This window comes from Mizuhopecten yessoensis, unplaced genomic scaffold, assembly GCF_002113885.1.
Source record: "Mizuhopecten yessoensis strain PY_sf001 unplaced genomic scaffold, ASM211388v2 scaffold9369, whole genome shotgun sequence".
In the NCBI taxonomy this organism is placed as follows: domain Eukaryota; kingdom Metazoa; phylum Mollusca; class Bivalvia; order Pectinida; family Pectinidae; genus Mizuhopecten; species Mizuhopecten yessoensis.
The window spans coordinates 885,892-913,371 of record NW_018408013.1 but is presented as its reverse complement, the minus strand read 5'-3'; the positions used below and the strand labels follow the sequence as shown (position 1 = coordinate 913,371).

The 27,480-nt window shown below is 35.7% G+C and overlaps 2 protein-coding genes across 2 annotated transcripts; one reads left to right on the top strand and one right to left on the bottom strand.

The window, feature by feature from the left end:
* On the bottom strand, positions 1-9,608 carry LOC110457907 (tartrate-resistant acid phosphatase type 5-like). The gene is made up of 6 exons (XM_021509367.1): positions 9,376-9,608; positions 5,984-6,201; positions 4,920-5,044; positions 4,491-4,688; positions 3,328-3,475; positions 1-2,308 (listed from the first exon to the last, which is right to left on the bottom strand). The coding sequence occupies exons 1-6, from the start codon at positions 9,428-9,430 to the stop codon at positions 2,060-2,062; spliced, it is 993 nt and encodes a 330-aa protein (XP_021365042.1). The 5' UTR covers positions 9,431-9,608; the 3' UTR covers positions 1-2,059.
* A 3,291-nt stretch (positions 9,609-12,899) lies between these two features.
* LOC110457891 (excitatory amino acid transporter 5-like) lies at positions 12,900-17,914 on the top strand. Its single transcript, XM_021509346.1, has 4 exons — positions 12,900-13,050; positions 15,363-15,549; positions 16,663-16,857; positions 17,746-17,914. Exons 1-4 carry the CDS (start codon positions 12,900-12,902, stop codon positions 17,912-17,914), a joined length of 702 nt encoding a protein of 233 aa, XP_021365021.1.
* The last annotated feature ends 9,566 nt before the right edge of the window (positions 17,915-27,480 follow it).

Genomic DNA, 27,480 nt, shown 5'->3' with positions numbered 1-27,480 from the left:
TGTAAACTACTTTTATTTTCCTAACAATTTTTAAAAATATATTGAAAAATCAATACTTAATTGATTTGCTCAACATGACTTAAATAGACATGACGTATTAAAATAGAAATACATTGTACAAATCACCTATCTCACCCTTCCACCAGCCGGTATCGCAGATAAATACGGGCGCCATCTACTGGCCACGGAGGAAAACAGGAGGACACGTGCTATGATACCACAACACCTCATTCATTATGATTATAATCCTCTTACTTCGTACAAATATTGTTTTCCGTATATATAGCTAACTACAATGTATTTCATTCTAGACAATATATAGGAATGTAAGCGTTCAACACTATTCGAATATTTACATTTATCTTTTTGCTATTTAAAATGATAATTATGTTTACAACATCAAAATACCATAACGTTTGTTCTATTTTCATAACAGTTATATATTTTCATGGTTTAAAAAGTTCTATATTTTGTCTCTGATAACTAATAAGAGTAAAATGTAGCAAGAATTGCGAGAATCGGTTGCTTATGTATACCTTCTTAATTTTCAAAATTGAGAAAGAAACTTCAGTGGAATAGACAACATTAGATGTAACGATAGTTAAACTGAAGTGTGGTTCCAGCTATCACAGTGTTCTTACATACATAAAATATACAATTATAGTTTACTATCGTTACAAGTTACATATGCAGTCAATGTGATTGCAACTATAATAGTAAACCGGACCTTCCACTCAATATGTTTCTTTATACATATACTTCAACGGACGCAACGTTTGATGCTTATTGATAAAAATGATATAAGTACACAAAATTTGGTTTAAATGTTTAACTTAGAAAATAAAACTACGTGGTTACATAACATCTTTTTTTTTATAATTTTGTTTCTATTTGTTGTTTAACGTTGGCCAAACTACATATTTATGAAAAAGAAGCAACATGGCAGCAAAAGGATCACTCATATCAAATTCAATTTGAAATATCAATTAAAAATAAATTACAGGTAAAATACATTGCATAGCTTCAAACCAAAATACATTTACTATAATAAATCATATTCAAATGTAAAGTTTTGAAAAATACATTACCGACGAGGATGTCTGCATTATTTGCATATGTTTAAAAATTTTGCATAACTGTCACACGATTGACATGGAATGTTAAATAACTGTCACACGATTGACATGGAATGTTAAATAACTGTCACACGATTGACATGGAATGTTAAATAACTGTCACACGATTGACATGGAATGTTAAATAACTGTCACACGATTGACATGGAATGTTAAATAACTGTCACACGATTGACATGGAATGTTAAATAACTGTCACACGATTGACATGGAGTGTTAAATAACTGTTACACGATTGACATGGAATGCTAAATAACTGTCACACGATTGACATGGAATGTTAAATGACAAGTACCGGTATATAAGTAGGTATTTCTATCACAGTGTTACATAAAAATCATCAGAAATCAATATTGAATGGCACTGACGTGGAAATAAATAATAGGACCATGTACACCGGTAACCACGGAAACTCTCCCTTACACCTCCTAACTCGGGTGTTCTTAATTTGTATATTTTATAATTCAATCCATTGCATACAACCTTATCACAATATACAAGTCCAGCAAAAATAGCATGCAAATATAATTTTATATAAAAATCATCAGAAATAAATATTGAATGGCACTTGTGTGTTATTAATTGCATAGATAATAAATAGGCCTATATATAGGACAATGAACACCTGAAACCACGGATACTAGGTTACTCTTACACTTCCTTATTCGGGTGTTCTTCATTTGTATATATTTTTTTATAATTCAATGGCAATTTTCATGGAGTTATACGAATCCAGTGAATACAACCTTATCACAATAGACAGCTTCATCATGCAAATATAATTCATATAAAAATCACTCTAAAACAGGTATTCAATTACTATATGTTTCGTAATTCGTTAACAGATTAAAAAGAATCCCCGTAATTCGTGAACACATTACAAACAACTCCCTTTTTATAATGGTCAGTATTACTGATGGTCATCATTTTTTTCTTGGAAAGAGAACTTTTTGATAAATTGATTGACCTCGACCATCTACAAAAGTGAAGGTCATGTTGTTTTTGACAGTTTCAATGTAAGCGAATCCACCAAGGTCTAGTGGTTTGGCCCACATGAACTTGGATGAGCCTTTTGGGACGGACTGACTGTGCTCGGTACTTGTATCCACGAAGTTGGCAGCACCGACCACGAACATGTCGGTGGTAAGTCCGGGGGTTACCATCTCTAGGTGCTGTAAAGGGAGATAATTTATGATCATTGGTATGTAAATGTTCTTCCGAATATAGTATATTTGACCATCAGTAACTGATTGTTACTTTGTTAAAATGTAGTCAGAAGAATGTTCTTTAAATTAACAATCAATCATTATAAAATTAATAATCAATATTGTTAGTTGTGTACCTACCTGTATGCCGGTACATTGTGTACCTACCCCGTCCTTAAATGACCTTAGCTGTTAATAGGACGTTAAACAAAATCAAACAAAAGTGTACATGTTGTTGGTACATTGGGAACCTACCTGTAAGTTGGTACATTGTGTACCTACCTGTATGTTGGTACATTGTGTACCTACCTGTTTGCCGGTACGTTGTGTACCTACCTGTATGTTGATACGTTTTGTACCTACCTGTAAGTTGGTACATTGTGTACCTACCTGTATGTTGGTACGTTGTGTACCTACCTGTATGTTGGTACGTTGTGTTCCTATCTGTATGTTGGTACATTGTGTACCTACCTGTATGTTGGTACGTTGTGTACCTACCTGTATGTTGGTACGTTGTGTACCTACCTGTATGTTGTTACGTTGTGTACTTACCTGTATGTTGGTACGTTGTGTACCTACCTGTATGTTGGTACGTTGTGTACCTACCTGTATGTTGGGACGTTATGTACCTACCGGTATGTTGGTACGTTGTGTACCTCCCTGTATGTTGGTACGTTGTGTTCCTACCTGTATGTTGATACGTTGTGTACCTACCTGTATGCCAGTACATTATGTACCTACCTGTATGTTGGTACTTTTTGTGTACCTACATGTATGTTGATCCATTGTGTTCCTACTTGTATGTTGGTACGTTGTGTACCGACCTGTATGTTGTTACGTTGTGTACTTACCGGTATGTTGGTACGTTGTGTACGTAGCTGGATGTTGGTACGTTGTGTACCTACATGTATGTTGATCCATTGTGTCCCTACCTGTATGTTGGTACGTTATGTACCTACCTGTATGTTGGTACGTTGTGTACCTACCTGTAAGTTGTGGTCGTGGCCACTGAGGTAGGCTGTTACTCGATATTTCTGCAGAAGTGGTAAAAGTTGTTTCACCAAACAGTCTGTTGGTCCATGCTCTGCTATGGAATACACCGGATAGTGGCCTGCCACTAGTAGGAAATCAGCTCTGAATAGGACATAAGGTAGGTGATACAGTCGTACAACTAACGTAAACATATAGGAACAATACAAGCAACAATTAGATATGTATTGCAATACGGTTATAGCAATGAAAGTGGAGTGTTAAAATTGTTAAAAAGGGAGGGTCCAATCCAATGATCAAACAATGCATGCATAATTTGTCATCCATAAAAAGACAGAGTGAAATATAACATCAGGTATATACCACTTACTACACGACAGTGCTGTATTACATCAATCAAATGTCATATTTTACACGACAGTGATGTATAACACCAATCAAATGTCACATTTTACACGACAGTGATCACCCCTGCAGGTGGGAGATTGGGAAAAGAATACACCTGCTGTTACCCACTGCATGTATCGTAGGAAGCGACTAATGTGGGAACCCCCTGTCGAATTGGGGATTTGCTTTGGTGTCCTCTATTTGGGGACACAAACGCGACCACAATAAATCTGCTGCGCCCATTGCAATATTTGGGATCTTTATCTTTCTTTCTACTTCTAACTACCTTTTATTTCCTAACGCCTTGCTTGGCAACACCTCACTTTTGACTGGAATGTTGAGCGTTCGCCCAGGCGAGGAAGGCAATGGGTTCTGTCCCCAGGCCGGGACATACCAAAGTCCTTAAAATGGTAGTTAGTATTCCCTGCTTAACGTTCAGCATTTTGGGGAATGGCAACAACTGGTTCACCCGCTGTCAGTATAATGTGACCGGGCGAAATGCTGTGCTGGGTTTTTTCGGCATGGTATTTCAGTGAGATAGCACTATGACGTCGGCATCAGATCCACGCTATCACAAGGAGGCAAGCACACCAACATACCATGTCTCCTTCATACACACACGCAAGCACGTATACACTACGCACACGGAGGCACGTCCTTAAATGACCTGAGCTGTTAATAGGACATTAAACAAGGTAAGGGTATTTGCTAGCTGCAACCTTACACAAAATATGTGTCCGAGGTTTGTAAAAACATTAATTCTTCCACTCACGTGCTCAATTGAAGCATGCTACTTATCCACGCCCATTGATCGTCTGCCACTTTGACATTGCTCGGTCCCTTGGGCTGAGCACCCTCCTCGTCCATGCCTGTGTTCCCACAGAGCAGGACTGTGTCTATCATGATGATATCCATCGTTGCTCCCCCGGGAACAGACATCGACATTTTGTAGTAGTAGTTAGGAAAATGCCTGTGTTACGAAAATGAATAAATATTTATAGAATATGTCCATTGAAAATATTTCATTCATTTATTTCTCCCGCTCATTAATCGGAGATCATTCCATTTTCACAAATCAAACTTAATATATAGGAACATGAGCTAATGTATTTGAGGCTTGATCATTTAGAGATTATACTACCGTTTTTTTCTGAACCAAAAACAGGAATATTTTCAATATAAATGAAATATTATATCATACCATCGTTTGTCAACATTTGAATAAGCGATTTGGGCAGACACGTTTCCATGGTGATCGTGATTTCCGGCGATAACATGCCATGGTATCTTCAGTGACGGGCTAGTGTACACATCTTCAAACGTTTCCTTTAACAAAAAATAGATCATCTATATACACTGTTATCATTTACTGTATCGTCTATATATAAAGCAACAGTGTTATCACTGACTGAATTATCTTGAAAACAATAACAGTGTTATCATTTACTGTCTCGTTTAAAAAGAAAGTAACAGTGTTATCATTTACTGTTTCGTTTGTATACAAAGTAACAGTGTTATCATTTATTGTATCAGATATATACAACGTAACAGTATTATCATTTATTGTATCAGATATATACAAAGTAACAGTGTTATCATTTATTGTATCAGATATATACAAAGTAACAGTGTTATCATTTATTGTATCAGATATATACAAAGTAACAGTGTTATCATTTATTGTATCAAATATATACAAAGTAACAGTGTTATCATTTTTTCNCAGAAATTAAACATGTTGTAGATAACACTAGCATACAGAGTAACATCTTGTAATTGAGCAATGAATGTTTTAGTACATGTTGTTATGGTCCTGTAATACACATTGCTATTGATGACAAACTTAATAAAGCCCGGCATTACGTAACTTTGTCAGCAATACAAAAGTGTGTTTCAGGGCCATAACAATATATGCTGAAATATTCATTATTCATGTTAACATTTCGATTGAGTAGTTACGCTTTATCAAGATATTTTGAACAGCAAATTAATTCTTGACAACAATAAACTTGATGACGTCACAAAAGAGATTGACGACGTTACAATAGCAAATGTTGTTATAGTCTCACAACAACATTTGCCTTCTCGATGCAATGCAATGGAAGGATGCAGAGCAAACGAATTATCAAATATTGAAGGCTGAATTTACATACTTTGAAGAAAAAATATTACTTTCCTTGAAAAATAGACTAAACTACATTTGGATGACAACTGCACCTGTATTATCAGATATATCTATCTACTTAGAAGGAAACGTTTACCTACTTTGAAGCGTTTGTCAGTGACGTCCTTCACCCCATCAAAGTAGAAGTTGTCCCCTAGGGCAAGAATATTCTGGGGTGCATACTGGTCAGCTACAATGCCCATCTGTTTGGCCACGCTGACCTCTACAATGGTCTTATATGGCACTACGTCCACCCCTCCCCAGTCCCCGAGCACCAGGAGCCTCGTGCTGTTGACGGCGCAGCTTTCATGGAGGGTCACTGGATGACAGTACGTAAAGGGTAATTAACAGAATACTACAAAACATATATTTCACATCACTCCAACATTATTTTCATCTTACGGAATAACAGATGTCTGGTGGTCGGGTGGTGCAGTGGATAGCGCACATGCCTTTCACCAAGGCGGCCGGGGTTCGATTCCCCGATCGGATGTGAAAAGGTATGGGGTCACCTGCCCAACCACGTGGGTTTTCTATAAGTTGAAATAACTTGTTTCACAATGGATGTAAAATTAATAAAGTTTACATTAACGGATGTCTAATAATAAATTTATAGCAACATGCCAGGGTAATTTATTTTCCGCAATGATGAATAAATACATAACGTGTGATTATCAATTTTACATTTAATTCTATGTGAAAGAATGCTGGGACTTCTCTTTTCAACACAACACTCTAGCTCTGTAAGTCTATCAATAATAATGAATTCTTGTATGATACAAATCAGATCCATTTGTCAACTATACGCACCGGATATGACATAATGATTATATCCCTAAATTATGTATGAAATATTGTATAAAGACTCGCTAATGCTCCCAAACAACAACCACCCAAATATGCCGAACTGATTGTTTTTAACAGAAAATATAATTTCCCTTGCACTGATCAAGGAAACACAACAACATGTCATGATTATCCGTCAAAAAATGTAGGAGATCTCCGGACAAAAAATCAAATACTGAAATGAACAAAGGGCAATAACGTTTGAAAAAAATGGTCGAATCAAAATTCTTTAAGGGAGACACAACTTCATTTCATGATTATAATGTAAACCAAGTTTCAAAGAGTTCGGTCGAAAAATGTAGGAGGAGATTGCCGGACAAACAAAAGTTTACGCCGGACAGACGGACGATCCCATACCACAATACTTCCGTCAAATTTGACGGGCGTATAAAAAGCAGGAGAAGAAGACAGACAACAAAAAAACAATAGGCATAGGGGCCTTTATAGCTCAACTGGTATTTCATTTATTTATTTCAAAACTTGCTGTTTGATCTGTTCCCTTTTTTTCGCTTCTTTTCTCATATTATTTGTTGGGTTTATACTATTGGCAACAGTTACTGGTACCGTTTGATTAAACCTTTCATACAGCTTAGGGGTTTGAAAGATTTCTTTCAAAGTGAGTTCATTGTTTATTTCTTGCCTGGTTGCGTATGAAATTTGAGAAAGGTCTGTCAAATACTTAATGAAAAAAATAGCGATACATATAACAAACTTGAACTATCAAAATCCAAGATGGCTGTCTGACGGCCATTTCGTCTTTTTATTAGTCCCTAAATGAAGCATGCACAAAAATAGAACACTAAAAACCTTCATATCAAATGAGAAAAAATATCTGTCATTACTTCTTGAGAAATAGCAACGACAAATTTAAATTTTGAAATCAAGATGGCAACCTTATGGCAATCTGTTGTCTCCCATTCAGTCTAATAATGCAATATGCATAGCTATGGACCAAGAGGATCTGTCGAGTGCTTCTTCAAAAATAGTGATAACAAACTTTAACTCTCAAAGTCCAAGATGGCTGCTTTGTGACCATCTTGAATTTCCCTATCAGAGGGGTTACAAAATTAAGCATGCACATCTATGGACCAAGGGAAACCTAAACATGAGAAAGATCTGTCAAATTCTTCTTCAAAAATAGCGATAACAAATTTGAAGTTCAAATCAAAGTTGGGTGCCTGGCGACCATCTTGTTTTTCCCGATCAGTCTCAAAATGAAACATGCACAACTGTCGATTTGATGAGCCTACCATCTGATGACGGTAGGTTATAAACTAACCATTGATTAAAAAACTCAGGTGAAGGAAATAAATATCATATTTTGTCTAGTTAAAATCAATGCTAGCAATCTGCACGTATTATGATATCCGTAATGAGCCTCTATCAGAGTCTGCGGCCTACGAGTGTAGTTTTGGTAAACGCTGCCAGTCTTACCTTGAAGGAAACATGCTGTCGCCCAAGCAGGACATTAACAGATTTAGGGAAATGTAAATGAGAAAAGGCAAATATTAGCGAATATTTGAGGAATTTAAGTAAACAAAGAAGATTTAACTGTAGTAAAAGGAAATTAATTTTGATTTATGGAAATAATAACTAAACATGGGGAAGTATTCCCAAATATATAGGGTAAATATGACAAACCGGTTAAACGATATAACCATTTTCGTGTAGCACATGTGGATTGTAATATTTACTTGTATGTACATGTATATTGTTACTCCTATATGTTATCTGTTGCAGTTGGAAATAAAGAAATTGAAATGGAGAAATGAGAGCCACTTTTCCACATGAATATTAATGAGGGGCGGATCATGTTTGATCACGTGATCATCAATGTTTATCCGCGGCACCATGGCAACCAACAGAAAAATAATTGTTCCCAGGCTCATTTTGGTTACGATTTTGGCGTATTTTAAGACAACTCTGTAGAATAAAAATTAACCAAATGACCATATTGAACGAGTTTTATCAAAAATAATGGGAACGGGAGTTACATAAATATATATGTCTCAGATGATTATTTCGGAGGCTAGGCTGGAATACCGGCTTTTTTTTCAAACGTTGAATTTTAATAGTTAGTTGAAAATATTAATACGAATACAAATTTCATTCAACAATAAGGCAGACGGAATGACTTATCAATTAAAAAATATAACATCATCGATTAGCTTCAAGTACATTCATCGTTATGTTATAATTTTTCGTCCTGAAAATACGTTTTTGCTCCTTTTTTGACAATTATGAGGTGATTGAGCACGTACGTCCATATATGTGAAAAACCGCACAGCCGTATAGGAAGCACACTTAAAATATCAAATGTGTACCAACTTAATTAGTATAAAAGATTGTCTACACATTTGATATTTTAAGTGTGCTTCCTATACGGCTGTGTGGTTTTTAGTGTAAATACTGTACATTACCATGGGCTTGTCGTTTATAAATGCGGAACAACCGGTCGTTCAGTTTAACGTCCTGGATCGTTTCATTAAACGAAAACGGCCCAGGTAACCACACTTAAGCGCTGTAGAATATCGTCCTTTTTATATTTACACCAACTGGTTAGATGATACTAGGTATTATACTCCACAAAATGTGTTCCTAAATAGTAGGAATCTCAGGACACGGAACAGAACAGTCAACTACTCACCTAGCAGAACACTGCATACAATAAGCCATCGTAACGATTCTACTCCCAACGCCATGTTGTTATCATGTGACACAATATACAACTGTTATGATCACATGATGAAGTCTCGTCTACGACAAAAAACACCAGCTAGACCATAGATATATCATATAACAACTTAATACAATACTTGAACCAACATAGCTAGGCCTACCACGAATCAAATTACCGAGTAGTAACTTTAGTTTTGTTAGGAGTGTTTCTGTCTTCCCTTTGTCAGAGTTACTCCCCTTTATACAATAGAATATTATTTGTGTGGATAAAGTTATGAAAACGTGAGAGTGATTTTGACCGCCAGCCTCCGTGTGACCCGTACAAGATGATCTATAGATTAAAGAAACGTTATTTATTGCCGTATGTAGCAAACATAAAACATAAGTTATGTTTTTTTTCTACAAACATAGGTACAATTTTAAAAACAACAGTAAAGTTAGATTTAACAGCATGTTATAGACAGAAAATAAATCACTACTATTATACATCAATTGATACAGGAAATTACAGCACTATGCTACACATACAAATAATGGCATATCATAAAAATTATAATGGACATAAGATTAACGCAAAATAGGATTTATAATAAATGTAACTAAAGTGTAATTACAGAAAACAAAAGATTATAATGATCACAAAATGTAAACAAAACGTACAGAAATAGAATATATCAACATACATCAAAATCACATCACATGGTTTATATCACAGACGTCATAAAACATAATCCAGAAACGTAATCAAATAATGAAGGTGTATCGAAAAACAATAATCTATTGACATGCTTTTAAGTAAAATACATTAAACATACACAAAACAAATAAAACACACACAAAAGAAATAAAACATATAACTGTAGCGAATCTATAAACTACTAAAAGCTTAATAAGAGAATAAGAACGCCCTCTTTGTTTGAAATGCGTCCAGTAATTAGGGAATGAATCTTAAGTTAGTTATATGGAAAATTTATATAGTGAAATCAATAAATGTTCAAAATCTGGAGCTCCATGAACATTGCTTGTTGTAAAAGGCAGGGATAAAGACTTTGAAGGTAAAAATGATTTTTTTTTAAATTTTTTTTTTGATTGACAAATTACACTTTGACAGTGAAATTGTCGCACGGTACGCTGCCGATGTACGTGTCGTACGGACGAGCTGTTGTAACAGCTCGTCGCAATGGCCTCCTCACAAGTTAACTTCAAAGCTTCAAAAACGATTTCCAATTAAATCAATTAATCCTTTAGTTTACGCACAATGGTAAAATACAATCTCCCGTTATCAGTGAGTATACATGCTTAAAAAACGATTTCCAATTAATTCACCTGATTGAATAACGAACATAACAAACAAAACTGGGCCCGTATTCATGAAACCGTTTTCACGCTCAAGAATGGATTCTGTGCTCAAACCAACTTTCTCGTAATTAACTCGCTTAAATCATGTCAAACAATCAAAAAGTCAAATGTAAACATTTAAAACCGTTGAGCTTGAGAATGGTTTCATGAATACGAGTCTTTTGCAAAATACTCTATATTCTAAACAGACGAGTAATACTCCACACGTCAACTCTCCTTGTGAGTGTGTGAACTCAGTGACAGAATGGCTATATTGTTATTGGTTAACACACATCATTGTCTTATATGTTTAAATCCTGCATCCTTTACTGTAACTATTCTATCAACCAAACAATCCGACTGGTACCAGCATCTGGTATTGAACCAAATAAAACGCTTTACAATCAAACATTTGCCTTAAAAGAACACATACAATCAATTTACAAGGTAGTATAATATATATACAGTCGAACCCACTTAATTTGAACTCGGATAAAGTGAAATACCGGTTAATTTGAAATAAAAAAGAATCCCCGTCCACATGCCTTCTTTGTCTTTGTTGCTATATATCGCTTAATTTGAAATAGATTAATTTGAAATACCGCTTTAATTGAAAGGTAAATTATTTATATATATGAAAGCATGCAATTAAAATATTATAAAAGTACTCGCCCGTATGGATACACCATCACTTTAGACATTGGTACAGATGCGTAGGTGCTCAACTGTCATCGACCGGTTTGTTTGACACGCTATCAAGGTAAGTTATACTTTCATACAAGAATGTATTGCATGCTATTTATAACTGACTTATTTCCTACCCGATTTAACAAAGGATTACAGATTTGCATTGACAATACTTGCCCAATATCCTATTTTGTTATAATAGTAATTGGCTTTGGTAATAATTTGTCAACTGTTTTGATTATATTACATGAAATGATCGGATATGACTTGACAACAAAATGGCGATCGGGTCTTTTTCGCTCACCTGTTTCTTGTGTAAGACAAGAAGTTGAAATGTTTTTCGCTAGCTTGAGACCATGAAGTCCATCTTACTTTTCTTATTGACCAAAACAATTAAACTGAATTTTGTAAAGGGAGAGAAAGGAAAACCTATACGACGCTTGTCAAAATTGATCAAGAGGATTCATATAAAGAAAATAAGAAATAAGGACTGCCTCCACACATGTAATGTAAGCGTGTGTGCTGGATGCGCTATGTTGGTGAATTTAGCCTCCTTGCGATAGTACGTATAAAATGCCGACTGTTAGAGTGCTACCTCACTGAAATACCACGTCCATGGTTATACACTTTACACTTGTTACATGACCTGGTAAAAAAGAGATATTCTTACCCTTTTCCTCGATCTTTCCGGTATGGTTGTACCTATTTGGCAAAGTCGTAGATTCATCGAAACGCAGGCATCCGCCAACCCTTCAGTTAAGCATCGGTGATTTCCCTCAGCTAAGAGGTGGTGTATAGCAACCCTACTTAAGGAGTTAAAAGGTTAACCCCATATACCCCTGTCGGGTGTGGATCCTTTTCTGTGGGTAAGGTTAGTTCCTCTTTATGTCAGCCATTTGTCAATCCTTTAGTTTACGCACAATGAGAAAAATACGATGTACTGTTATCAGTGAGTATGCATGCTATAACGGCTGTGCCACCAGACGACCATTTAACTTATTGCTTTAAGAGGGGGAAACATTTTCTAGCAATCTATGCCAGGAAAATACGATTGGTTTCGTACATTTTCCTTATTGCTGTGATCTATTCTTTTATTCTACCAATCTAATATTCATGGCGTACATACATGCACAGGCACATATTAATCTTCATGAGTTTTTCACTTATTGAAAAAAGAGAGTTCGTTGCTGCTTTAGACTCAATAAAAATGCATATAAGAAAGTGATAGTCTGCAATTTAACACGATGGTATGATATTATGATTTTTTTAAGGTTTCACACAAGACTTTTCCTGATGTCGCGAGGACGATGTGCCAAGCTGACGTGTAACTTCATAAGACACAATCTGCTGATAAAATGCATGATATTGTCAATGTTCGTTGGGATTGGGCTTGGTTGTGTAATAAGAACATCGTGGTCGCCATTAGAGAAAAGAAAAATCGCCTATTTGAGGTTCCCTGGAGAAATTATGTTCAGTACACTACGGATGGTGTCTGTGCCACTCATTGTCTCGGGTATTGTCTCTTCCCTGGCCTCGTTATCGATGAAGACTTCCGGTAGTATCGGACTGAGGGCGTTGGTCTACTACTTGACAACCACTCTTTGTGCTGTCGTCACTGGTATCGTTGTGGCCGTGATAGTTCATCCTGGACGCAATACGGTAGACGTATTCGACAAATCAGTTAATGCAATAAACCATTTGGACTCATTTTTGGACATAATAAGGTTTGATATAATTATTTATGCTTATTATTTAATTATTTGTGGATGTTTTAAGCATGTATTATAGAAGTGAAAATGATAAATGTAAGTTAATTTAACTATTAATAGTAGCTACTGCTTCATTCGATTTGCTTTCCGGTGTTGTTGCTCGAAGCACCCATCCTCATATGATCTTGGCTGTTGCGAGGACCTTAAGCAACAAATGACTTGCTTGTGACGGTTTTTTTCTTTTTCTTTTCCCCATTTAGAAATACTTTTCCGGACAACATTGTGGAGGCAATACTTTCAAAGGTATATCTTTTCGTGTAATTTCATTGTTTTATATATTTATAAATATTGTAGTGGTCCACTTCATTTGGAATGAATTGTCATTGAAACACGTAGTAGAGGATAATAGTTGGCGCTTCCGAAATTCAGTTTCCATCTGATGTTGACGTCAATTTGTCTGTGGGGATCACCATTTTATTTTTTTGATGTTTTTATTATCTTTCTGCATCTTATATATAATATTCTTTTGCCATCATTAAGTTAATACATTGCATTTTTGTTTTGTATAAGGTACAGTTGATTTCATTTTCTTTTGGACTAATCACCCCATTTCTTTCGCACTCGCTTTCATTCTATTTTGTGAAAGTTGAAATTTCAACGCTAAAGTGATTCTGCGCAGCTGTTTAGTTTATTTGATGCCATTTGATTTTAATTTTTCATATTCCGTTTTTGTTTATGACCAGTTAACCGATGTTATGGCAACTCACGTTTTGTATTGATAATTGTGAAAATTGGTAGTCAATAGTTACTTGTGCGTACTGAACATATTTATGTGTTACGGTTTGAAATTTGATGTCATCTTTACCATTGCAAAATTTATCGTAGAAGCAAACGGTGGTGAAAGAAGAAATCCGGGAAATTGGCGTCGAATCTTTTCCAGGTTTTAATAACTCAGAAGGCGGATATCATATTTTTGTAAATACCTCAGGTATGTGTTGATATAAATCATACACATTACTAGAATTATATCCAATAATCTTACATTACATGTAAGTCAACAAAATAAAGTGCGATATATATATATGATATATGAGACAAGGTGTTTCGAATAGCTTGTCGTCTTCTGACAACATCTGCCATGTTAACCAAAGTCACATTCCCAGTAATATCCCGACTACAAATCGCGAATTGGGGTAGTGATAACGACAGACACGGACACAACGGTGAGCAAACTCAAACACATCGCCCTTCATATCACTTCAGGGCATAGAATATATCCAAGGAAACCACGAAGGCGACAATCACACTTGTCCATACTCCTCATCAACATGCACCTCTCATAATCGTGATTTGTTATTTATCAGTCATGAGTCGACACAAAAATCCTTATAAACGAAATAACCTATTGAATACCACAACAATTGGGCATGTAAACAGAGGCAATGATGCCGCAGCTATAAAGAAAACAAAGTTCAAGGCCGGAGAATAGAAATTACCACTCTTATCATACAGCCTGGTAGCTCCTGTTGATCAAATTTTCAATAAAGATCAAGATAAAAGATGAAGAGCACTAAGCGAAGGCTAAAGCAAAGAGCGGCACACCTTCCGGAACACCTGGTCTTGTTCTCTTTGTACTTGTTTGTTCACATTTTGGTGGGTTTGAGTTCGAATGACTTTTTTGTTGACATTTCGGTGTCTCTTGTTGTCTCATTAGTGTAAAAGCATGTTAGTTTTAATAGTGAAAAACCCCCAGTAATTTTCTGATTTAAGTTCTTAAAAAAATACATACCGTTTATATTATTTCTGGAGTGTGAGGTAATGAGGCTATAACTATAATTAAATGTTTCTAAGAAGTGTAGCAAGGCATTTGGTAGCAAGATGATATTTTGGATAAGATTTTGTATTGTTGTACCTAATTGTGTCCAATCAAGTCATGAAATATGTCTGGGAAAATAGCTTGCATGGAACACTGCTGTCGTCAAAGTCGGTAGAGTATTTACCAACACTGCAAAACTAATATTTCATACATATCGTTTCCTTAAATAGGATGAAATGCCTTTAAGCTGAATGCTACAAGTAGAAATGGACTTAATGTTATTCTCAATGCAAGTATTTCCCCTGTTCATATTTTACCGTAGTTATAGCGACTTTGAGTTCGGATTAGTTTCGATTTTTGTTGACATTTCGGATTTCTTTATTCCCCCCCCCCCCCTCCTAGTAGGTAGGTCTTTGACAATCGAAGTCCCCGGACTGATATCTGTCCCTGGGACAAACATGCTTGGCCTGATTGTCTTCTCCATTCTTATCGGCTGTATCCTGTCTATTATGGAGGAAAAGGCCAAACCAATGACTGACCTCTTCCGGTGTATGTACCAGGTGGTGATGCGAATGATTGCTATATTTATTTGGTAAGTAAATACAGAAAATCTTATTGGAGACAATTGTTTTGAAATGAAATTATGCATCCCTTTACATGGCAATATATACGAATGCAATTCCACCATGCACACATGATGCGTATCTTAGAAGATAACAGTAAACTGATACTTCTTGTATAACATTCACTTTCATAAATACGAATTGACATATATTTGATATCAGTACATGTCAATAGCCATTTAGCATTTCAAAGCAAGGAGGTGTTCCCAACGCAGATCTAATGATATCATTTTTGATAGGGATTGATCTATCACAGGTTGTAGGAGCACTTCATTTCTAAAGTCAGTTGTTATACATCATCAACTCATTGCATAAACATGTGTATGTGTTGCAGGTTTATTCCCGTGGGACTGATTTTCCTTATAGCCTCCACGGTAGTACAGACAGAGAGGCCCCTGGTCGTCCTCCAGGAATTGGCAGTCTTTTTCCCTACTGTAGTACTGTCCTTGTTGCTGCATGGATTTGGAACCTTACCATTGTTATACTTACTGGTGACAAGAAGGAATCCATATACATTCGTCCGTAACATGTCTAAAGCTTTGCTGACAGCGTTTGGTACGTCCTCCAGGTAAGGCAGGAACACAACTTCGCGCAAGGATTTCAGCATTATCTATGTAAACACGGTTATCAGAAATCAGCCAACGGCCATTGTTTGTGATACAAAGCCGATGATATGATTACATTTGAAACATGTTCTTCAGTATAGAAAAAAATAATCAACACGTATTATAGAGATAACTAATCTATTCCACTCAATACTTTTTCGTTTGTGCGATGAACGTCACACACACATGCTCCTTCATTTTTTAAATTTTGTAATATATACAGTATGCCAAAAATGAATTACATGCATCAAATAGCTCTTTCGTACAGTACTCATCGCTGATCCTATGGGCCAATAAACTGGAAATCCAATTTGGTATAAACTACTGTTAAACAGAAGAAGAGGTGGTTAAAAGCCCCGAATTTATGAATTTCAAAATCAAGAGAAGCAATCGTTAGTTAATAATCAATTAGTAGAGTGTGTATTTTATAAATCATGTTACTACCTTAAAGAAATTATAACTATGTTATGATTATAGCGCTGTGACACTCCCCGTAACAATGGACTGTCTGGTCAACAAGAATACCGTTGATAGTCGAGTTGTCAACTTCATCACTCCAATAGGTGCCATTATCAATATGGACGGATGTGCCCTATATATTCCTATGTTAACAATATTCTTTTCCCAGCGGCTCGGCTTGACGTTAGATTTCGGAAACTACTTCATAATTGGGTAAGCAAGCCATCGCTGTAAAACATGTACATTCGATTAACATGCTGAATCATTAAACCAATTCAATTTAATGTAAATCAATCAAACCCATTTATTTGTAATATTCGGACACATAAAACACTCGCTCCGTGATGAAATCAACCTGCTTGACCGGCTTGTTATACTTGCATATTTGTGTTTTTAATCAACTTACCCTGAATGGTCATGACCCTTTAAAGTTTGCAATGAATAGATGCAATGTACTGTAAGATCAACAGTGTTTATGACATGTGTGCTTAGAAGTCAGGTTTTATCAATATAATTTGGTAAAAGTCGTAAAATGTACATTGCTATCGTTCCAGTGTTACTGCTGTTGCCGTTTCGATAGGAGCGGCCAGCGCACCTGGAATTGGAATAATTACAATGACGATCGCAAGCATGGCAGTAGGTCTACCTGGAGATCAAATACTTCTTGTTGCCCCCGTAGACTGGATTATGTAAGCAATCGTATATATATTATACATAACTGGCTGGATGAGCAAAATGTTCATTATTTTAGTATTAACGGTTTAAGCTTTTCGTTTAGGCTCCTTGATTCTGTTGTGTATTGATATAATTGTCATATGATTTTTTTTCTATTTAATTTAAGTNGGCGATATGTGTAAACAAAGGATAACATGTCATAATCGCCTCTGATATTGGTTGGGATTCATAATTATTTTTTATACACATGGTTTTTAGATACTTCATTTGCTTCTGCTTACACCAACTTAAACTATATGGCATCAAAGGGCGATATATGAATAAGTATGAGATTAAATAGAATAATTGTCAATACAAACCCGAAACAGGTGACGTTTTCGTGAATATGGTTTAACAAATTATTATCATTATGGTTTGTTACTACAGTGAAAGGTTCCGAGCTGTCGTCAATGTTAACGGCGATTCACTCGGGGCCGGAATAGTCAATCATTTGTCTTCTAAAGTTCTAAACAGCGAGACAGACAGCAAGCAGGAGACTGACGCCAAGGACAGAAGCAGGTCTATTAGCCTCGGAGAAACAGAGGGTCTGGTGTGATACCTGATGGTCATTGTCGTTACAGTGCAGTTCAAATGTTGCATGCACTCATATTGAATTATTGACATAAGTATACAATACAGCTCGAATAAATGCTCAGTTCATATGAAAATAAGCAGTATCATCTGAAAGCTATAGCAACATTGTATCTTCTATTTATTTGTATTTTTAGTTATTTGCATCAAACTATGATTTTTTGATGTAATTAACATATTAATATTTCTGTGTAAAAAAGGGAACAATATTTAATTGGAATCTGTAATCACTGTATTTGGTATGTTTGCTGCTGTTTCGCTGTTTAAATAAACATGAATATTCATATCTGAAACAGTATTCAATTTTTCTATTGCTGTTTCTATGAAGGGGTTAAAGTGTATATACTCAACGGTTTCAACTTTATTTGAGGTAATATTGTATATGCATTAGGATAATTATCTATAAATATTTAAAGAATTTTAGAAGAATTCACTTTATTAATTTTATATCATCGTAGTTGACCTTGTATGATTTAACAAATGACTGCATCATATTGCCATTTAATGTTTGATGTGTATTGGTGTTGAAACTGTAGATACATTACAGCACTGTTATTCAGTGTATACCTACATTCATTCAGTACTGTAATTCCATACCACTATGTCCTACATATAAATCTTAAAAGTATTCATCGATCAACACATTGTCCTCAAAATCATAAAACCTTGAGTGTTTTACAATTATTATATAATCCTTCACGTGTGATAATTTTCATTATTCCATTTTTATATTAGTATAACCAAAACTCTAAATACTTATTAAGTCTACTAATATACGAGATGATGCGTTCCGATACCAAATATCGCACCTGATCTGGTAAGGGAAAACAGAGCTATAATTTGATAGATAACTTCTTAAATTCAGATGAAGCGATTTCGACCTCAATTGGTTAGAAAATCCATTGGCCAAGGCAATTCAATCTGGTATAAATGAAGGTTGTGGTCCCCCAAGGGACTAGATTTAATTATGAAAAAGAGACAAAATTTAATAGTTCTTCTCTAGTGATATTAACAAATATTAACGAACTTAGTGTAAAATATCACCACATTAGCAAGATGTTTTGTTTTTGCTGGCTCACTTATATCCAAAGGACTTAGACGTGCTGTAAATTCACATTTGCCAGTTTACGAATTTCTCAACTTCTACCATTCCTGATCTAATAAAAGTTATTATGGTGTCAGGAACAGATGCTGTTATAGTTGATGATGTTGTGTTCCAAATTTTCCATTCTGTCCTGTGCTTATCCTATGCATTTTTGTCAAGTGTTTAAGATAAATTTTTAACCACATGTTGTGCAAATGTTCATTTAACTGCCGAAGGCGAGTGATGTTATTTAAATTGATAATTTTTCTTTCAGTTAAAATGGTAGACAGCAACCGAGGTTTCAAATCAAAGGATTAATTACAGCTTTCAGTCGTTTTCGACAAAAATCATACGAACGGTTATAAGCTACAGAAGGCATTATGCATTCTGTGGCGGCTAGTATATATTAACATTACACATACATGTTAAAAGTATAATTACCTTGGCATGTCAAAGTGAACTTTATTTATAGCAATAAAAGAACATCTGTTGCTTAAGTCACCATCAACTATTTAAAATTAATGTGCATATAATAATAATAATATACAACGTTTATATTGCGCCGTATATATTATGTAAAATTACTCTAAGGCACTTTACCACATATGGATACTAAATAGTATTAGTATAGTATTATCTCATATAAGATAATTAACAAATGTCATCGCTAACATTTTTAGATATATAGTAGCCATTGTTTTAATTGGTTTTGTATTTATTATACAGACATCATATTCTTTTATCATTTCATACAAGCTGTTCCTCTTCCCCTTCGCTGATATTTATGTGTTTGTGTGGTTCCCCAGCGAGCACGGAGCGACACAGGTGATTGCCGATGCCTGCACCCCACTGACATTGACCACTGTCCGAAACCGTTCACTGGAAAAAATATATGTTTAATATGATATTATATTTGTTTTGCGCCGTTAAGTTAATCAAAGTGCCGAGGGCACTCAGGGATTTTGTGTATAAAGCATTCAAATAATGGAATAAAGGAGGTGGTATATCAGTACAGAATGGCAGTAAATAATAAAGAACATGTTGTTGAGTAAGGATCATACTAGTCCATCTCTTAATCATAATTTTCAATAAAAATATATATAACAAGCAGAGGATTGCTAAAATAATTGAAACTTGTCTGATATTATGGTCCTTAATTAGTGTTTTAAATCGATGGAAATCCTTCAAGGAATGAAAGGGCTACAGCGCAGGCAATGATCTTTTTAAAAATAGTAACAGTGACCTTGACCAGACAACCCTGCAAAATTGTCGCGTAAGATTATGGGAAAGTTAATTTACGATTAAATAAAAAAATAAGATAATTATGATATGATTATTACAATTTGTTATTATCATGATTAATTATACAAAAAAAACACCAACGAGATTTATTTCCAGTGCGTGTAATCACGGTTTTATGCAAGTCCCTTGTGTATCTCTCCTTTTCTCGATATTTTAACGAAGGTTAAAGACCTACATGTATATAATTATTCAGTTTCTGGTTAATATGAATAATATGTATATACGGTTTTAAATTTTGATGTTTAATATTCATTATTCACGAAGCACTTGCATTATACTAATCGGGCCATTATCTAGAGACTGTATTGGGAAGCTGTCTACAAACTCGTTAGGCACAGCTGCTGTCGCATTGGGAAGCTATCTATAAACTCGTAAGGCACAGTTGCTGACGGCTTTTTTGGTATAAGTCAACATTTTCTTTCACATTCTATTGAGACAAAGAAAAAACGAAGCCTACTTTATCAAGGACAGTTATCAAACAGTCGTTCAACAAGTCGCGAGAATGAAACTACGCAATTATGGACAAGGGGGAAACACTATTACACACACACACTTTAGATTATTTGAATACGAGGCGTAGTAATTTGAACCAAATATAGTTTGGAAATTTCACTGATTAAAAACGCCACTGTTAAAGATCTTTGCATATTTTCTTTTGGCTTATACAGATATACTGTACCATATTATAGCATTGACCATATCATGAAATAATGAACACATTATCTAAAGATCTTTCGCGGAAGGAGATTAAGTACTGTTGTTTTTTTTGTGAAGAAATTATTCGGTCCAAAAAGCGTAGTAATCTGAGATTGATATAGTTCATGATGCTCACTGAAAAAACTCGCCTTTTCGTTAATTTTTTACATTTTTTCTTTGATTTATTGATCGTTTTCATAAGTATTCCATCATTTTATAGCATTAATAATACCATGAAATAATCAACACAGCATTTAAAGATCTTCCGCGGATGAAAAAGTCTGTTTTTTGGTTTTGATTTGCCCAAGCTTGCCGAGGACCGCTATGAATGCTGTACACAATATCCAAAAGTACAGACTTCGGAACAAAATAAATGATTTGTTTCCTTTTATGTTCTTGCTATATGAAAATATAATAGCATGCAAAATAAAAGAATAATAGTGCTTTTATAGCACACCGATACATGAGATGGAAACATAAAACAAACAGCGATAGGAGCTCGAAAGGAATGCGTTGAATAATATTGAAAGTATATTCTCAGCAGTATATAAAACGCTTACCTTCCAAGAATGTTGCTTTTGTTAATCTGTTTGTTTCCCTTAAAAATGCAGACTTTCAACTCCCTGTCTTTATTAATTTATGCCTTGGTTTATCTCATCATTGTCTAGCTTTGCGTGTTATGATTGTGTAATGGTACATGGTTGTCATTATGGTCATGTTGTTCTGTTTATTCTACAGTATAGTTAGTTCTTGTATATGTCACCCTGGTGGAATACTAGCCGCTTTCTACCGACTACACTAAGGAGATTTTCTCTTCAGTTCATTCGGTAGAGGTCCCGGGTTCGACTCCTAGTGAAGGCATTAAAAAAATGACTTCTGTCACATTGGCGCCCACGAAGGGACCCGTGAAATATTGACAAATGACATATAGTGTCTCTCTGAATCTATTCTCTCTGAATTTGCACTACATTTTTATTTTATTATTAATACTATCCATATGCGGTGATATTCACCCGAACCCCGGTCCACCCAACTCCCACATCCACCTAGATTTTATTTCTATTTGTCATATCAATATTTGTTCGTTAAGGAACAAAACTCATATTCTTGATGCTGAATTTTCCGAATACGATATACTGTGCGTCTCTGAAACTCATCTTGATAATTCAATTCCTGATAGTGCTGTATCTTTGAAAAACTTTGGTAATATTTTTAGAAAGGATAGAGATAATTATGGTGGCGGAGTTCTGATTTATACTAAACATAATATTAATATTAAACGTGGACCTGACCTTGATACAGATGATCTTGAATTAATATGGACTGAAGTAACTACCCATAATAAACCTATTTTTCTTGGCTGTATATATAGACCCCCTAACTCTCTCGTTGGCTACTGGGACAGGCTAGATATTAACCTAAATAATATTATTGATCTGCAAAGGGAAGTAGTCCTGGTAGGTGATATAAATCAAGACATGTTACATCTAAATCCAAACTCACATCTACATAGAATTTTGTTGAAATATGGGTTAGAAAACACTGTTACTGAACCTACCAGGATTACTTCCCAGACCTCAACATCACTTGACACTATACTAACAAACAATGTTAACTTTATTAAAAATACAATAGTACATCCTCCCTCTTGTAGTGATCACTGTCCAGTAAGCGCTGATCTGAAATTTAAAACTTTAAAGAAACATGCATATAAAAAGACTTTATTATACTTCAATAACACTGACTTTGACGGGGCAAATGAGTATCTTAAGTCCATTGACTGGAATCTTTTATTACAAGGTGATATTGAAAATATGAACTCTCTCTTAACTGATAAAATCCTAACTGCTATCGACCTATTCGTGCCCCATAAAACAGTAACAATAAGACCTAATGATAAAATTTGGATGACTAATGGTATCAGACTCAAAATTAGACAAAGAAATCGCCAGCATTCCAAAGCTAAGCTACATAATACTCCATCTTCCTGGGCAAAATTTAGATCTATTCGGAATGAAGTTATATCCTTAGTCCGGGAAGCTAAAGAAAAATATTTATCTAAACTTCAATCTTCTTTAATTGATAAAACCATACCCCCCGGAAAATGGTGGCGTATTGCAAAATCGGTTATGAATCTCAAAAACAAAAACGAAAATGACTCTCCATTGATTATCAACGGCGAACTGAAAATCCACCCCATAGATAAGGCGGAATCTTTTAACGATTATTTCACTTCGATTTCCGTAACTGAAAAGAATGCTGACGATTTACCTCCTGATTGCCCCCGACCCCGACATAGCTTCTCAACAATAGACATAACCGAACAGGACATTCTTGATCAGCTCGATCTACTCAATACTAATAAACCTTCAGGCCCTGATAGTATCCCTCCAAAATTCATAAAAGGGGTTTCCCCATTNCATGTTGTTCTGTTTATACTACAGTATAGTTAGTTCTTGTATATGTCACCCTGGTGGAATACTAGCCGCTTTCTACCGACTACACTAAGGAGATTTTCTCTTCAGTTCATTCGGTAGAGGTCCCGGGTTCGACTCTTAGTGAAGCCATTAAAAAAATGACTTCTGTCACATTGGCGCCCACGAACGGACCCGTGAAATATTGACAAATGACATATGATCATCGATACTTTCACAAGAATCGCTATGACCCGTAGAACACGCGGGACGAGTTCTTTCCTTGAGGGGGAGTATGTCACCCATGTGAAATACAAGCCGCTGCCTTCCGACTCGGTTAGGGAAAATTTCTCTTTCGCTCATTCGGTAGAGCGTAAGACTAGTAAACCAGAGGTGCAGGGTTCGACTCCTAGCGGAGGCATTGAACAAAAATATTACCTCTGTTACATGTATTAAAACTGTTATAGGGTTTGTTCATATGTATTTGAACTGGTATATTATGTCAACAAGTGTAGTCGCTTTGATATATTCAGCCATCGTTCGTTCAGTCTGACCCTTTTATGTGCCCCTGTGGTATATTCGGCACTGACAAGTTGAGCCAGTGATATTTATTAGTTACGGAGATATTGTGAAGAATTTTCTAACGGTGTGTACAAGTTTTGATAAATGTTTTACTCATGTTCAAACGAGTTTTTCATATTCATGTTTTAACGTTGTTGTACATGTATAGTTTGTCCTTGTGTGATGACGCTGTGATATCTATTTATCATTGTGTTTTCACGCTGTGGTATAATTTGTCCTTGTGTGATGACTGTGATATTTATTTATCATTGTGTTTTCACACTGTGGTATAGTTTGTCCTTGCGTGATAACGTTGTGATATCTATTTATCATTGTGTTTCCACGTTGTGGAATACTTTGTTCTTGTGTTATGTCGCTGTGATATCTATTTATCGTTGTGTTTTCACGCTGTGGTATAGTTTGTCCATGTATTGTGTTTCCACGTTGTGGAATACTTTGTTCTTGTGTTATGTCGCTGTGATATCTATTTATCGTTGTGTTTTCACGCTGTGGTGAAGTTTGTCCTTGTGAGATGACGTTGTGATATCTACTTATCATTGTGTTTTTACGTTGTGGAATACTTTGTCCTTGTGGGATGACGTTGTGATATTAATTTATGATTGTGTTTTCACGCTATGGTAAAGTTTGACCTTGTGTTATGACGCTGTGATATCTATTTATCGTTGTGTTTTTACGTTGTGGAATACTATGTCCTTGTGGGATGACGCTGTGATATTAATTCATGATTGTGTTTTTACGTTGTGGTATAGTTTATCTTTGTGGGATGACGCTGTGATATTTATTTATCGTTGTGTTTTCACGCTGTGGTATATGTTGTCCTTGTGTGATGACTGTGATATTTATTTATCATTGTGTTGTCACGCTGTGGTAAAGTTTGTCCTTGTGTGATGACGCTGTGCTATCTATTTATCGTTGTGTTTTTACGCTGTGGTATAGTTTGTCCTTGTGTGATGACGCTGTGATATTTATTTATCGTTGTGTTTTTACGCTGTGGTATAGTTTGGCCTTGTGTGATGACGCTGTGATATTTATTTATCGTTGTGTTTGCACGGTTTGGTAAGGTTTGTCCCTGTGTGATGACGCTGTGATATTTATTTATCGTCGTGTTTTCACGCTGTGGTATATTTTGTCCTTGTGTGATGACGCTGTGATATCTATTTATCGTTGTGTTTTCACGCTGTGGTACAGTTTGTCCTTGTGTGGTGGCGCTGTGATATCTCTTTATCGTCGTGTTTTTAAGCTGTGGTATATGTTGTCCTTGTGTGATGACTGTGATATTTATTTATCATTGTGTTGTCACGCTGTGGTAAAGTTTGTCCTTGTGTGATGACGCTGTGCTATCTATTTATCGTTGTGTTTTTACGCTGTGGTATAGTTTGGCCTTGTGTGCTGACGTTTTGATATTTATTTATCGTCGTGTTTTTACGCTGTGGTATATTTTGTCCTTGTGTGATGACGCTGTGATATCTATTTATCATTGTGTTGTCACGCTGTGGTAAAGTTTGTCCTTGCGGGATGACGCTGTGATATTTATTTATCGTTGTGTTTGCACGGTGTGGTAAAGTTTGTCCTTGTGTGATGACGCTGTTATATCTATTTATCGTTGTGTTGTCACGCTGTGGGATATGTTGTCCTTGTGTGATGACGCTGTGATATCTATTTATCATGGTGTTGTCACGCTGTGGTAAAGTTTGTCCTTGTGAGGATGACGCTGTGATATCTATTTGTCGTTGTGTTGTCACGCAGTGGTATATGATGTCCTTGTGTGATGACGCTGTGATATCTATTTATCATGGTGTTGTCACGCTGTGGTAAAGTTTGTCCTTGTGAGGATGACGCTGTGATATCTATTTATCGTTGTGTTGTCAAGCTGTGGGATATGTTGTCCTTGTGTGATGACTGTGATATTTATTTATCGTTGTGTTGTCACGCTGTGGTAAAGTTTGTCCTTGCGTGATGACGCTGTGATATCTATTTATCGTTGTGTTGTCACGCTGTGGTATATGTTGTCCTTGTGTGATGACGCTGTGATATCTATTTATCGTTGTGTTGTCAAGCTGTGGTATATGTTGTCCTTGTGTGATGACTGTGATATCTATTTAGCATTGTGTTTTCACGCTGTGGTATAGTTTGTCCTTGTGTGATGACGCTGTGATATCTATTTATCATTGTGTTTTCACGCTGTGGTATATTTTGTCCTTGTGTGATGACGCTGTGATATCTATGTTTCATTGTGTTGTCACGCTGTGGTATATGTTGTCCTTGTGTGATGACTATGATATCTATTTATCATTGTGTTTTCACGCTGTGGTATAGTTTGTCCTTGTTTGATGACGTTTTGATATTTATTTATCGTCGTGTTTTCACGCTGTGGTATATTTTGTCCTAGTGTGACGACGCTGTAATATCTATTTATCTTTGTATTTTCACGCTGTGGTAAAGTTTGTCCTTGTGTGATGACGCTGTGATATCTATTTATTGTTGTTTTCACGCTGTGGTATATTTTGTCCTTGTGTGATGACGCTGTAATATCTATTTATCTTTGTGTTTTCACGCTGTGGTAAAGTTTGACCTTGTGTGATGACGCTGTGATATCTATTTATTGTTGTTTTCACGCTGTGGTATATTTTGTCCTAGTGTGACGACGCTGTAATATCTATTTATCGTTGTGTTTTCACGCTGTGGTAAAGTTTGTCCCTGTGTGATGACGCTGTGATATTTATTTATCGTTGTGCTTTTTACGCTGTAGTATAGTTTGACATTGAAAAGCAATGTATGTTGACATTGTGCTGTATTTTGTTCTCGTATATTGATGCTGTGGTATATTTTGTTGTTGCTCATACTGTATTTTGACGCTGTAGTTAATCTTATTCACAAATGTTCTTGTTTTGACGCTGTGGATAAATATTCTTTTATTTGTAATTAACACATAGACAGTCATATGATAAAGTAAATATGACTTACAATACCCATTCAATTGGCGCTAGAACAAGTAACTGCTCTAAGGGAAGCCCTGCGGCCATCACAGCAAGGGACATTACCACCATACCGCTAGGTATTCAGGCTGCTCCGATGGATGTACCGACAGCCGTCAATCTACAATCAGTTTGTATTCTATAGCAAAACATGCTCTTCTTTGATCATGCAAAGTTCAGTAACAATTCAAACCTAACAGTGCAAAAAAAGATTTATTAATTTGAAAATTAAACACGTTTTACAAAACGAGCGAAAGACGTCATGTAAATATTCCGTAAACGGATACAGAATTTCATGAATGCATCTCGTTTCATACGAGTTAATTATTTGTGTAGCAGTTTCGAATCCCTAGAAACCTGACGAGTAGAAGATGCTCATGACTCTTTCCCATAGTTCCACTTCTGGAGTAAACAATGTCACAAATCACGCGCTAATTAAATGACATAACATATTGTAGTCATATGTTTTGATACTTGC